Source organism: Formica exsecta, unplaced genomic scaffold (assembly GCF_003651465.1).
Source record: "Formica exsecta isolate Colony F162 unplaced genomic scaffold, ASM365146v1 scaffold233, whole genome shotgun sequence".
In the NCBI taxonomy this organism is placed as follows: Eukaryota; Metazoa; Arthropoda; class Insecta; order Hymenoptera; family Formicidae; genus Formica; species Formica exsecta.
The window spans coordinates 679,746-694,183 of NW_021849616.1; the positions used below are offsets into that span (position 1 = coordinate 679,746).

Sequence of the window (14,438 nt, forward strand, 5' to 3'; positions counted from 1 at the left end):
ACTCTTTCTCTGTCCCTTTTTCTTCATTTACCTTCACTCTATCGTTTCTTCCTGCGGACGGCGATTCCCTTCCGGCATACGTGTGCTCGCTCTTTCTCTCTCTCTTTCTCTCTCTCTCTCTCTCTCTCTCTCTCTCTCTGTTCCTACAGCGGGAAGCGATAACCCCTTCATCCCTTAAGCGTCTAACACGAGTGCCACGGCGTTTTCAATTGGCGGATCTCCCTTTCGGTTATTTCGCCAATTTTGCTTACAAGCGCGTGCAAGATTGTTTGACTAAAATAATTAATTCTTATAATATAAAGAAGTGAGAAGATATTTCACGTAAATGATAAAATAAGTAATAAATAGAAGTAAATATATGCGGAAATGTGTAGATTAACCCCGTTAACATTTCAGATTAATTAATTAATTAATAGGTGTTAATACAGTACACATTTAAATTTCATTGAAACTAAAAATAAATTAGCAATTTTAGTTAGTTATTACCTATACGAGATATGTTCTTTTACCTATTGATATGATAGCATAAGTTGAAAAAAAAGATACTTTATGTTTTATTTTGATTAAAAAAACGATAACAAAATTGCTTGAATTTATAAGGCATATCAATATGATTCGCTGCACATTTTACCGCTTTAAATCTCTTACATAAATCACTCTCTCGTGTCTCTAAATACTGTAAATTATGTACATGTTTCTGCAGTTATTATTAATAGAGGCGTTAAAAATATTCTCTTTCTCAGACTCATTTGTATCGTATCTACATTTTCGAGAGTTCTTCAGCATTTCATGTGCGACTATAATGAAAAGGATTCCCAATCCGCTCGTGAGAAAGCGTTTTCTAAGCGACGCAATTTCCAAAATAAACGATGAACGGCGGCTCCGCAAATAATCATCGCGCGTGCTTTTAATCAAGTTTCACTGTCTGAGGCCGAATGTTCTCTCCCTCAGAGTCCGAGACTCCTTTCTTCTAATTCGCGGTATGCGGAGATAGATATATCTGTAGCATGCGAAGGGAGGCCTCGCGAGGATAGCAGGACATTTTTGACAATAATACTGTTTATATATAAAAATATAATAATTTAAAAGAAAATAATCACGTTTTTCTTTTCATAGATATTGTACTTACTCAATTTTAAATAGTCTTTACCTGATTAAAAAACATTAATGTCTAATCCTCTAATTAATAAAAAAAGAGAGAACATTTATTATTAACAATAGCCGATAGTTCTAAAATAAAAAAAAATCATGAAATGTAAAATTGCTAGATTCATGAAAATTAATTTTTACTTCAATTTTTTGTGTGCTGTGTCAAAACAATAGATTAATTTTTATAACTCGATTTTTACATGATCATCGAATTCGTCACTTTTTCACTTACGGAAACAGATACAATGAAATATAAACTTGCTAATCCTGTTTTAGGAATGTATGTTTTTTGAGAAGTAGTCGAGCAACCAAATCTCGTGAACGAAATTGCATATGAATGAAAGTGTCGGAAGTAGAATCTTCAAAATGGAGCTTGGAAGGCATCTGATATTCCTCGATTCCCACGCCACTGGCAACCAATGACAAGCGTGATAAGGAAAAGCGACAGAACGCATGTGGTGACCGAGATAAAAATGAACAGATGTGGAGATATCACATACACACTAAAAGTGGTGTCACGGTATGAATCTTATATTTGTCTAATTTTTTGTATAATCAATTGCTTTTATGCGGATAAATTTGTCAAATCTAATGATCTTATCAATAAAATCAATATCTAACCCCGCCCTTGTCTTGTATCTGACTTACAATTAACTCTAAATAGAGAATATAATTCCCTTTATGAAAAAATGCAAATAAAAAATAAATTAGTATTTATTACAATTATTAAATTATTTCTCATCTGTTACTGTCTTTACGACAGAATAAAAGAGTGAGTCTATTCTCTGTTTAAGTATTCTATTCTTTTTCTAAGTATTCTCTCTCATGTTATTCTATTCCTTTTTCTATAATACCACGAATCTTTAAAAAAAAATTAATTTAGTTAAATAATTAGGTGGCTTTATAAGCTAAAACAATAAAATGTCTTTATTCGATAGGCGCGACCTACACGTCCAATTGAATGTTTCGCTTCTTTCATAATTATATGGCACGGTACGATCATCAAGTTGATAACTATCACGAAGCAACATTTGATGGATTACAAGAGACAAAGAACCGGTTGTTTCAGGTGCGCGGCATCGTCGTGAAGTGTTTGACGTCTTGGCGAAAAACCGTCATCGAGATTTGCCGTGATTCCAATGATGTTGTTGCAATGCGACGGAACATGTTTGGCCGCGATGCTGTCGCAAGTTATTTCAGGTGGCACATGGGGATCTCAGTTTTGTCAACTGACGTTAAGCTGATTGTCCGAACTGTGGGAATCATGTCGACATCGTCATCATCGCCATTATACTCAAATAATAATATTCGTACTCGCTATGCTTCGGTATCAAATAATTCGAGAGTGAGTCACTATAATAATATAACGTGTGACAAATTCGCCGGTTATAATTCGTTCAAACTGCAGTGCAAAAAAATGTTTAATTCAGCTAAATAATTAAATGCCTATACAAGCTAAAACAATAGGATCCTCCTTTATTCGATAGTCTCGACTTACAAATTCACATAATTATATAGCACGATAAATCATCAAATTGATAATTATCACGAAGCAATTATATTCAATAAAATTCATTTAGCTGACTTTCAATTATCGGGATGTGAATATTATCACAAGCAGACAAATATTAATAACAGCATGGAATATTAAAAAAGAGAATTTCGACTAATTGTTTACTAAAATATTCTTCAAAGATAATAGTAAAATAAAAATATTAGCTCGTGAAAAAATATATATCATTAAATTAAATAGATAATTAAAATTGCTAGAATAAAAACATTAATCGGCATTTAATAGAAAACAGTATATATCCGAGAGATCCATGCTTGCGAACGTAAAGGGTGAATTATACTAATAGAGCGAAATAATCGAATATATACTGTAACGTCGATAATGTACTATATTTCGATGTGTATCGCTGAACATTAGAAGGATGTTCGACAAGTCTCTCTCAGGTATCACTCAACGGTACGAACCGAGCGTGTGAATAATGGAGGGTAATCGCCCTTGCCAGTCTCCGTCGACCTTCGCTCTCTCCGAGGTTAGCGAAGTGGGAGACTGGAAGGGTGAGATTTCTAGATTGGATTTAAGTACACAGCCGTGAGGTTTCGACCGGTTAATAATGCAGATAAAACCGAGACTCTTGGAAGACTACACGAGACGTCGCGCTGTATTGCGCCGCTTCTGAGTTTCTGACTTCTGTCTTGCCGTCGAATTCCGTTCGACCTCACCACTATTATATCGTGCGCCGAGCGTTTGGTCTTTTTAGGTTCGATTATCAGCCAACACTTTGGGAAATTAAGAGAAATTAAAATAACCAAGTAATGTAGAGAGATCCCATAATATATACATCTCAGTTGTTTTCAGTTTTTATTGCAATTATCCATAAAAAATTATCCATATTGAAATGCCATCTTATTATTTTCTACTTAAATTTTTGTTTCTATTTTTTAAATTACGTTGTCTTTTTATTGTGTTCGTACACGAATATAACTTGAGCTTTTTCTTATTCGCGACTTCTCGAAGTCGTATAATAATCCATAACTCTGACGATTTTCGTGTGGCCATAAAGCATTTACGTGATATATAACTGTCAAAATATATTGGCCGAAACAAATTTAATAAAACAATCCATTCTATCGTGAAGTGATCGCAAGATTGTTATACTATGCATGTTTGCCCACACTAATTGATCATTATTCTGTCATTAGCCGTTACTGATTAGCCATATGAAACAAACAACAACAACTTTAACTATCTCAATAGTAACTTTCCACTTTGAAAAAGCACTATAAACATAGTCATGATTGCTATGAATAATTGACATTTCGTTAAAAAAGTTTCCTAAAAGATCATCAAGAAAAATGAACATGATTGAATTAGAAACAATTACTACAGCTGTCATAACTTTCTATCTTTTTTAGCACATGCATTTAGAAGTATCATCTTTTGCATCGTTTGACAAATTGTTTGATAGTCGCATCATAAAAACATTTTTACAAATATCATAACATAATTGTGTTAGGACTATATATATATTCCACATAATTTATATCACGAGCACTTTTTAAATTTATCTTTTTATTACTACATAAAACTCAATGTAAAGAGATAAAATATCCATAAAAAAAACTACATATTAAAAATATATGATAAAATAAAATTGCATTTTAAATGATTAAAATGTATTAAATGAGTAAAAAGTATATAATAAAAATATATTATCATCAATAATTTTTTTTACTAATAAAAAACGTTATTAATTATTTTTGTCAAACTGATTCACATTCGACGTACATACTTTAGCAAAGTAATCCAAGGGGCGAAACAATTCCTACTTCGAGAGCTCCCAGCAGCACCCGGCGCAAACGAGCCTAATCAGACCAGAAGCAAACCAGATCGCTACTCTTGGGAAGGAATTTCCATCCCCGACGATGCAAGGCCCCGAAAGAAGAATAAAGGCCACCCAAATCCACCCGTTTCGGTAATTTATTAAAATCCTCGTCGCTCACGTCGTACCGCGGAGTTCTTCAGCGCGCAATGAGCTACGGAGTGCTCCGATCCGAGACCTTTTATGCCCCGGCCAGCTGGCTCAGCACGACAAAAATTCTTTCAATTACAGAAAAGCGAGCTCTCCTTAACTCCGTCGGCATCGATATTCATAGCGAAGCGTGTTACGTAAAAGTTACGGCTTCGCCGGGAGAAGAGAGGATGCGAGTCGCTTACGGGCAGAAGCAAGGAAGGAGGCAGAGAAATGGCACGAGGGAAAAGCCGGGAAAGAAGAATTGGTCGGCGAGGGGGGTGCCAAGCTGCCTGATTGGGAAGGACAGCCTATCCGCAATTTGCGATCCATAAAACTGGGGTGGGAGGTGAGAACTCGCTTGTCTTTCATCGATGCCCGTTTCTTCTTCTTCTCTCTCACATTATTCTGTCCCTTTTTTTAATCCTCATTCCCGCCCTTCCCTGTTGTTCGCTCATTCGTCCTTCGCGCTCGTCCTCGCAACCCCTTTTTGCATTTAAAGGGACTCGCCGATACTCCCTTTGGATTCTCCGAGCACTTGGATATTAACCGGAGATAAACGGAGTCTAATGAAATATCGACGTCATTCACGGTGAAAGTTTGTTTAATCTGGAAATACCGTTCATGCGACGGTAAATTACTGAATGCACTGATGAACAGAAATCACACAGTAATAAGTATTCTCGAAATAATTCGAAGAATTTTTGCGAGAAAGATGAAGGGCAAAATTTTGTGACGTGCGACGAAGAGATAAATGTCACTAAATTTGCGATAATGCAGCGCGATATATGAATATATCGTTATATTTTTAAATAAAAAAATATTTTAAAGAGAGACAATTTTCATAATTCATTTAACGTGCATGTTATACAATATTGCCAGATAAACAACATACATCATCCTGCGTGTAAATAATGACGTTTATTAGCGGATCAATAATAATACGTAAAAATAATAAACGATAGAGAAAAATGAAATCACACGAAGCATGCTAGAAAATTCTGGACGCGCTCGCTTGCATGAATATAGATTGTAAAGGAGCCGCACGCGCTTCAGAATTACACATCTGCTCGGCCATTGCTTGTATAAACAAAGATTCGTTTATCGGCAGGCTAACATGTACATAACATGATATTTTTTGGAAGCATTCTATATTATTTCTTTTATGTGTATGTATGTATGTGTGTGTGTACGTGTATAAAATAATATAGAATGCTCCCAAAAATATTACGTTATGCACATGAAGCCCGTTGATAAACAAATATAAAAAATTCATATATGTATACATATACATATATGAGAAAGAACAACTACCATAATTTAATGTTTTCATTTATTTATATTATTTTTATGCTTGTATTTATACGAAAATATTTTTTTGACAAATGTTCAATGGATAAAATTTTAAAATGCAAAAGTCTTTCAATGATTTTTTAAGCCGTTTTATTTTTATTTTAAACGTAGAGGGATAGAAGGTGTCGATTGAATCGAATATCAACGAACTTCGAACGATCTTACGACTTTATGAAGTTCTCTTGATCGTTTTGGGATCGAGTTTTGGGTAACCATTGACTTTTGCTGACCGTCCTATGATTCGACCGCGATTTCCTCACTTCCATTGTGTCACACTTGAAGCAATCTTGATAGACTTCGTAACTTCGTAGAATCTCGCTAGCTTTCCGAATAGTGGATTAGGTTAATGCCGACAATTGTCCCGTTGAGTCAATTATTTGCAATCTCCATACAGAACTTTAAAGCGATTCTGTAGTTAACTTATTGGCCGCAAAGTTTAAGCAAAAGTTAAAAATTTCATATCATGTTGAACTAGACTCACTCTATCAATGTAAAGAATTTTTATCGTTATTAAAAACGTATAATTCCTGTTACAGCATTTTGTAAAGCTTTTCTCCAATGCATATTGTTGCAAATTTAATGAATTAAAAATTTAGATTTACAAATAAACATTGATTGTTAAAAATTCTTGTGTACACTATATGATAATTAAACAATATCTAAACAATCTGATCTATATAGTCTAGATTTATATATAAATTGTGTCTGGCAACGTTCTAAAATATCCATGGATATAAAAATTCTATAATTAAAAATAAAAAAAAAATTATAAACTCAAGAATATATAAAATATAAATAGAATATCCGTCAAGCACCAAATAATATAATTATCGCTCAAATCTATGATCTATTTAAAAAAAAATACTAGTTTCTCAAAATAAATTTTCATTTACGGAAATGGACACAGCACGTAGAATAACCGCGCAATATATTATCGTATTTCGACAAAGTTGTTCCGGTACGAGTAGTCAAGTTTGCGTGGTTTAAGCCGGCCGCGATCGAAGTGCCGCGGTGTTGCCTGACACTGTTTATAATTTAAGGGGTTCTTGAGAGTCAAGAGGCTGCTGCGAGGGTTTGAAGTGACGCCGACGGTGGCCTAAGACATCGCGAAGGACAGTGTCGTTCTACTGCGGTTACGGGTGTAAGGATCGGCAGGCAAGGGTGAAGTACAAAGTGTCGAGGTATCTACGTGCCTTGCCATAGTTCTGATATGTTCGTGACTTTGTTATAAGATGTATTGACATTTGACAAGAAGATGTAATTGACAATTTTACGTATGCTTCAAGTTGTAAGATCGTTACTTGTATATATAGGAACGTGGAAAGACTCTATTTTTTCAAGCTATTTGAAATCATTGATAAACGGGAAATCAGTAATGCAATCTTTATTTACTACCTATATTATAAGTATATAAAATATTAAATACGTAAAGAAAGTTAAATTTATTTAGCAACTTGTATCAAAATTGAGATCATTCTCTGAAATTGAAACAGTCGAAGATAAACAATAAAAAAGAAATCATTATAAATTATTATAAGCATTATATTTTTTTTAGAAATAATTTAATTTATATTGTTCTCAATGTGATATTAGAAATTCAGAATCTCTCAACAACGATGATACTCTTTCGGTCTGACCTGGACGCGTAATAAAATATCGCGACCTGTATTCATTTTGATATATCTCAGCTAAACTCGGCAGGATTAATACGGTACATACATTTTAATATTAGCTCGATAGTCGATCCTTCGGATGGAAAAACACGATTATACTCCTTGGGTCATCAGGAATAGGAAAATCGAAAATAGAACTCGATGAACGGTTTCGTGTTACGCGGATCCCTTGGAATTAAACCTGCTTATCCACATGTATTATTAATTATCTCGTCTAATGTCGGACGCGTATAAGATTTGCCTTTTGCTCTTCAAGATGTATGTATGTAACAAAAGATTCGTATATGTAAGAATAAGAATTAGAACAGATTAAAAAAATATATATATTCGTGGACGAAAAGACAATATGCTAGTTAACTCCCCTAAAATTTTATCTCGAAATTACGGACTTGTTGCATTTTTGTGAGATATTTGACTTTGTTTAAAAATTACGGATAAAAAAAGCAATTTTCAGCATATTGAACTGGAATACGTATACCATACAGACTACCACAACGTATACTAGAGACGCACATACGTTGTGAACCATATTATACCTTTTACGGAAACGAAACCGTTGAAAAAGGCCGCTTTAAGGGCCATAAAACATTTGTTTCCACCACCGCCACTTGCCGGAGTGGTATATTGCGTTCACTCACGAGTGCGGGATTTTGAATTGAATTTGAAATCAGGGGGCCCGATTTTATGGCAGCCGGGTGTCAAATGTCGAAGTGTCGCGCCCGGTACCGGCTTATCGCTGAGAAACTCCGTGATCCCGGGACTAAAGCTCCGAAAGGGCGTTATCGGTTTACTCCTTCGTCCTTAGGTCGCGATACAGGATGCGGAAGACTGTTCAATTCCGTTTTCGATTTGAACTCTGCGTGAAAAAGCACGAAATGGGCGCGAAAGGAAGCAAGATCTACTGTTTCGTTTTATTGGCTCCACTCTTCCTTGATGATCATTCGAGATGATCGGATTATAGTTACTGCTTGAAGATTCGCAGCTGTCTTCCTTCAACTTGTTACAAATGTATTCCGTGAGATCTCAATCCTTGTTATTATTAGGAATATTCATCTATTATAATTCTTTAAATTTTGCATTTGTTTTATACAAATATATCCAAATAACAAAATCATAAAATGTTTTTTTTTCTCTATGTGTATATAAGTATATAATGGGATATATTTAAAACTTTCAGTAATTTTTTATCTTGCAAATCTCTTTTAAATAATGCAATATATATGTATCTCAGAATTTGTTCGTTCTATTAAAAAAATTAAGAAAAATAATATCGAATTGAAGATCTCTTTCACAGTAACATTTGCAATACAACCACATCTTACATCAACATTACATTGATGTCAGATTGTAAACCGTAGTGTCGCCAATACAATTATACACATCGATGTTTCCAATAATTTCGCGTTAATTTAATTTGTTTATGTAGCATTAACGATATGTCGAAATATTTCAATATATATGATATATAACAAATAAATTATATGCAAAGCAATATAAAACATAAATAATATCATATTGTTTGGTAGATTTTGTATAAGATCAATATTGATTATCAATATGTGGAGACAACATCGGATTGTAAAAAACACCTATTACAATAACGATCGTTTCCCTTATTATTCACGCGATAACGCGCATCATATGTTACATATTAGCGGCAAATGCGGCTAACAAAAAAAAATTGTTACGATGCTACATTGTTTGGCGCGGATTAACGTCTTGAAGCTTATCGCGTATAAACAGCTGCGGCTATATTTAGCGACATTATGTGGATCAATGTTATCATATTTCGTCACCATTTGATAAAAGCGAGTGTTTCATTGTTTGAATTAGCACAAATTCAGTCTAATCACGTTCTAAACGACTGTTATTCGCATAAATTCTGTGGCAGGTAAATATTTTTTATCAGACATCTATATTTTCAAAATATAACACTTTTTCTAGAACAGGGTTTCAATAATACTTGATGGTTATATTGATGCGTCTCAATGTTTAGATTAGATTCGACTAAATATAAACAAAATATTTGTCTCATATTTTTTCGTCTTTCCGTATATTTGTCGTTATTATATTTAATTATTGATAATATTTTATTGTATAGTTTTGTATCGTATATTCGACTTCATCTAAAATTAATCTAAATGTAAGCAAATAAAAACAGATTTATGATATAACTTCTAATGATTAGCACATGTGATTTCATCGCGTGACGTCATGTTAAATTTGGACTAGGAGGATTCGTCCATCATCATTGGACTAGAAAGATTCGTCCATCACCACGTCCAAGGCGCGTCAGAGAGGCGATAAAAAATAAATATTGCATGCGGTAATAACTCGAGGTTGTTTCCCGAGATTAATTCCTTACCTGATCGTTGTCTTGTTGATCTTGGCCGTAAGTGGGAGTATCACCATTAGGGGTAGTGGCGGCGGAGGGTCGCTGTGACGTTGACAAGTTGATCGCGCCGTCTCCGTCTGTGTCATGATCCATTATGCCATCGTCCTGAAATCACGATCATCGTTACGTCAGTAACTCTCTCGTGCACAGAACTCGATTATAAACGGCGCGCACTTTTAGGAGAACATTGTTAGCAATGTACCTTCTTATCGACTTACTTAATATATAATATTAAAATATTTTTGTTTCAATATTATATATAAAATAGTGGTTATTTAAATTTAGTGCAAATATCAAAAAATTTTATATTTAAAATAAAATCTGTGCATTATATAATCATATAATATTTTTCTCTGCAATATCAAGAAATCTTTTAAAATTTAATTTATTAAGTGTGATATATATAAATTATATATACATATATTTTTTAGCACCCATAAAATTCCTGATATTATATAAATACTAATGGAAAAATAAAAAAAGAGAATATTAGAAATATTTATATAGAAAGCTGCGCACATACATAAATAACTTTGTGCTTAGTGTAAAATATATATTTTGGGAATATTCGATCATGACCTCAGAGCGCAGTAATCGTGATGAGATCTCGAAACATGCGCTCTTATCCGACATTGCCCTCAGGAGAGCCACGGTTTTAGATCGAAGTCTGACGCACGTGATTCCACCCACTCGACGCAAGAGAAACAATGTTTCACGGTTGCGGAAAGCTAATAATACATACTTTCCCGGAAATACGTAACACGTCGTGCTAAGATTCTGCTAAAATTCTGCTTTCCATCATAAGCAGTGTATAATACACAATATCTACAAGGTTATCGTAAATATTTCGGAGTACGCATCAGACGATGGTCGAGCTACGTATAAATAATTCGTAAAGCCCATCGTGTAATATCGTGATAAACTGTATAATATTTTTAAAATGTAATTAATTAAAAGTTTAAGTAAAAATTACATTTTTATTAAAGCGTGAGAAATAAATGAAAATGTCTTTATTCTATTACTTTCGCATATATGCAAAATAGGGAAAAGTCCAAAAATCATTATTAACATATTAATTATCCAAACAGAAAAATTAGTCATGCAGTATTCCTTCATGGATCTCACTGGGGTAAATCGAAAAAAATCAATTTTTTTTTTTCAGAAAGGAATAATTACGCGCGATATGCAACCCGTTAATTGAACATCTGTCGCTTATCTCAAATTCTGTAGCTAGAAAAGATACGTATAAAGGATCTCCTAGAAAAAAATACATAATCAAGCGTCGTATAATTAATACCTATTCACAACACTGATTGTTCGCGACGACACATTCGTGACTAATATTATGATACGCCTAGAGTCATCTGAGACGATCGCTTAATTAATTCTTAATTAATGTATGCATGCCGCAAAGATTCAATCAAAATTCCTTACATCTGCTTCGATCCGCTGGCGGTCGCGTTGCAGTCCATAAGCGTTTAACAATACACTTTCCGACAAAAAGGGAGATCTGCTGTTTCCGGCATCAAAACTACGGGACACTACTCCGAAACTTCACGCGGCGGGCGGCATTTCCGGTCCCGGCATCACAACCACGCGGCGCGTCCACGGTCACAGACACTCGCGCTTATGTCCACCGTAAACATCCGGTATATACGACGCGGAAAACTCGCGTAATGGCGGCGGAAGTCGCCTCTCTGATTGTCTCACAAAAGCACCGACCTCACACACGTTTCCCGCACTGCATCCAGGAAGCGGCACTTTGAACCTCCTCCTTCGCAAAATCCGGGGGTCACTCGCGAAGGAAAAGGAGAGGGGTAAAAGTCGAAAACGCACCCTCGACAAATGGAACGCAACGACAGCGACGGCGAAAAGATAAAAAAGAAGGGGGAGAGATACAAAGAAAGAAAGAATGAAAGCGCGTCGGATTCGCGTAAAGAAGAAGACGAAAGCCAACGTTAGCACGCCAACCGAGTAGAACGAGGACTAAACACTAAAAGCGGCACAGGAATACCAAGCAGCCCGACCGGCTGTTGCTTATTGTGTAAATATAAACAAATATAGTTGAAACCAACCAACAGGCCTGCTTTCAGTTTCTCCCGTCCCCCCTCAATCTCCCCGCTGCCACAGTCCTCCGCTCGCTCAATGTGTGTACCCTACCTTCTTCTCCTCCGTGTCCCCCATTCCCCTCCTCATATTCCCGCACCCCCTCTACGCGGCACGTCCAAAGGCTTCCTCTCCTCGTCCCGCTTAGACACCCACCCTTCGCGCTACGTCCCTGACCCCACCGCCAGCAAGCAAACCACTACATCATACGCGGCACATCGTGGTCTGACTCGCCTTACCATATGTTCGTTTCTCCTTCTCTCTTTCCTGCTCTCCGACCATATCCTTTTTTTTTCTCTCTCTTTTCCTCTTTTCTCTTTTCTCTCTCTCTCTCTCTCTCTTTATGCCCGCGCATCACACATCGCCGACTCGTCACACACTGTCGCCGAAGTCGGTGGATTGCGGGAGCCTGAGAGGTCTCTTTGGGGTTCCTTTTTTTTTTGTGAAATGCCTTTACGGATCATGGAAGAAGGAAGGCCGAAGTACGTTTTTTTCGGATATTTCTGACGTACGTGTTGTGAGAATAGCTATGATTATTCGGACCAGTTTATGTGCCAAAGTTCTACTGCCGATCAATTGGAAACAGTTTATACGAAGAAAAATGTAAGATCTTTTCCAAGTTATTTGGATGCAATTTTTTAATCAATTCGCATGTTTTAGTTGTGATACTATCAAGAATTCAAAAAAGAATTTCTTTGAACAATTAAAATATTCTTCCGTTCTTTTTTTTGCGAGAAAACTTCAAAAAAGCGGATAATGAATGCGCATTCGAGTTACTTTTAGCGTGCATATGATAAATGTACTAAATGTTTACTTTGGATGATATTTTTTGGAAGTGCATAAAGAATCTTTAAGTTCTTTCTTCGTGCATTGTCTTCCATAGAAGTTTTATGGAAATTTCCATTTATTCCATTCATTAATGAAAATGTACTTCTATTTCATTCAAGATGCTTACATATCTTCGGCTGTAATTATCTACCGTGTTTATAGCTTATGTCTTATAATAACATCAAGACATCAAAATAAACTCACTTTACGAACAAATATTTATTAAGTAGAGATGCTGAAACTTTTCCCTGTGTGTATGTGTGCGTGTAGATCATATACAATTTATCACTTTGATACCGCACCCCCTCTACGCGGCACGTCCAAAGGCTTCCTCTCCTCGTCCCGCTTAGACACCCACCCTTCGCGCTACGTCCCTGACCCCACCGCCAGCAAGCAAACCACTACATCATACGCGGCACATCGTGGTCTGACTCGCCTTACCATATGTTCGTTTCTCCTTCTCTCTTTCCTGCTCTCCGACCATATCCTTTTTTTTCTCTCTCTTTTCCTCTTTTCTCTTTTCTCTCTCTCTCTCTCTCTTTATGCCCGCGCATCACACATCGCCGACTCGTCACACACTGTCGCCGAAGTCGGTGGATTGCGGGAGCCTGAGAGGTCTCTTTGGGGTTCCTTTTTTTTTTGTGAAATGCCTTTACGGATCATGGAAGAAGGAAGGCCGAAGTACGTTTTTTTCGGATATTTCTGACGTACGTGTTGTGAGAATAGCTATGATTATTCGGACCAGTTTATGTGCCAAAGTTCTACTGCCGATCAATTGGAAACAGTTTATACGAAGAAAAATGTAAGATCTTTTCCAAGTTATTTGGATGCAATTTTTTAATCAATTCGCATGTTTTAGTTGTGATACTATCAAGAATTCAAAAAAGAATTTCTTTGAACAATTAAAATATTCTTCCGTTCTTTTTTTTGCGAGAAAACTTCAAAAAAGCGGATAATGAATGCGCATTCGAGTTACTTTTAGCGTGCATATGATAAATGTACTAAATGTTTACTTTGGATGATATTTTTTGGAAGTGCATAAAGAATCTTTAAGTTCTTTCTTCGTGCATTGTCTTCCATAGAAGTTTTATGGAAATTTCCATTTATTCCATTCATTAATGAAAATGTACTTCTATTTCATTCAAGATGCTTACATATCTTCGGCTGTAATTATCTACCGTGTTTATAACTTATGTCTTATAATAACATCAAGACATCAAAATAAACTCACTTTACGAACAAATATTTATTAAGTAGAGATGCTGAAACTTTTCCCTGTGTGTATGTGTGCGTGTAGATCATATACAATTTATCACTTTGATAAACGCGTAAAATCTATATGATATTTTTTACTGCACATTAAATGTATATTCTTAAAAATTTAATCTGAGTTATAAATTATACAAACTACAT

The 14,438-nt window shown here is 35.5% G+C and overlaps 1 protein-coding gene across 1 annotated transcript in view; it reads right to left on the bottom strand.

The window, feature by feature from the left end:
* LOC115235694 (forkhead box protein P1-like) overlaps positions 1 to 14,438 on the bottom strand; it is a 288,332-nt gene that overhangs the window by 95,143 nt on the left and 178,751 nt on the right. The window contains exon 3 of the mRNA XM_029807634.1: positions 10,062 to 10,196. Coding sequence (XP_029663494.1) covers positions 10,062 to 10,196 — 135 coding nt within the window. The remainder of the gene's footprint in view (positions 1 to 10,061; positions 10,197 to 14,438) is intronic.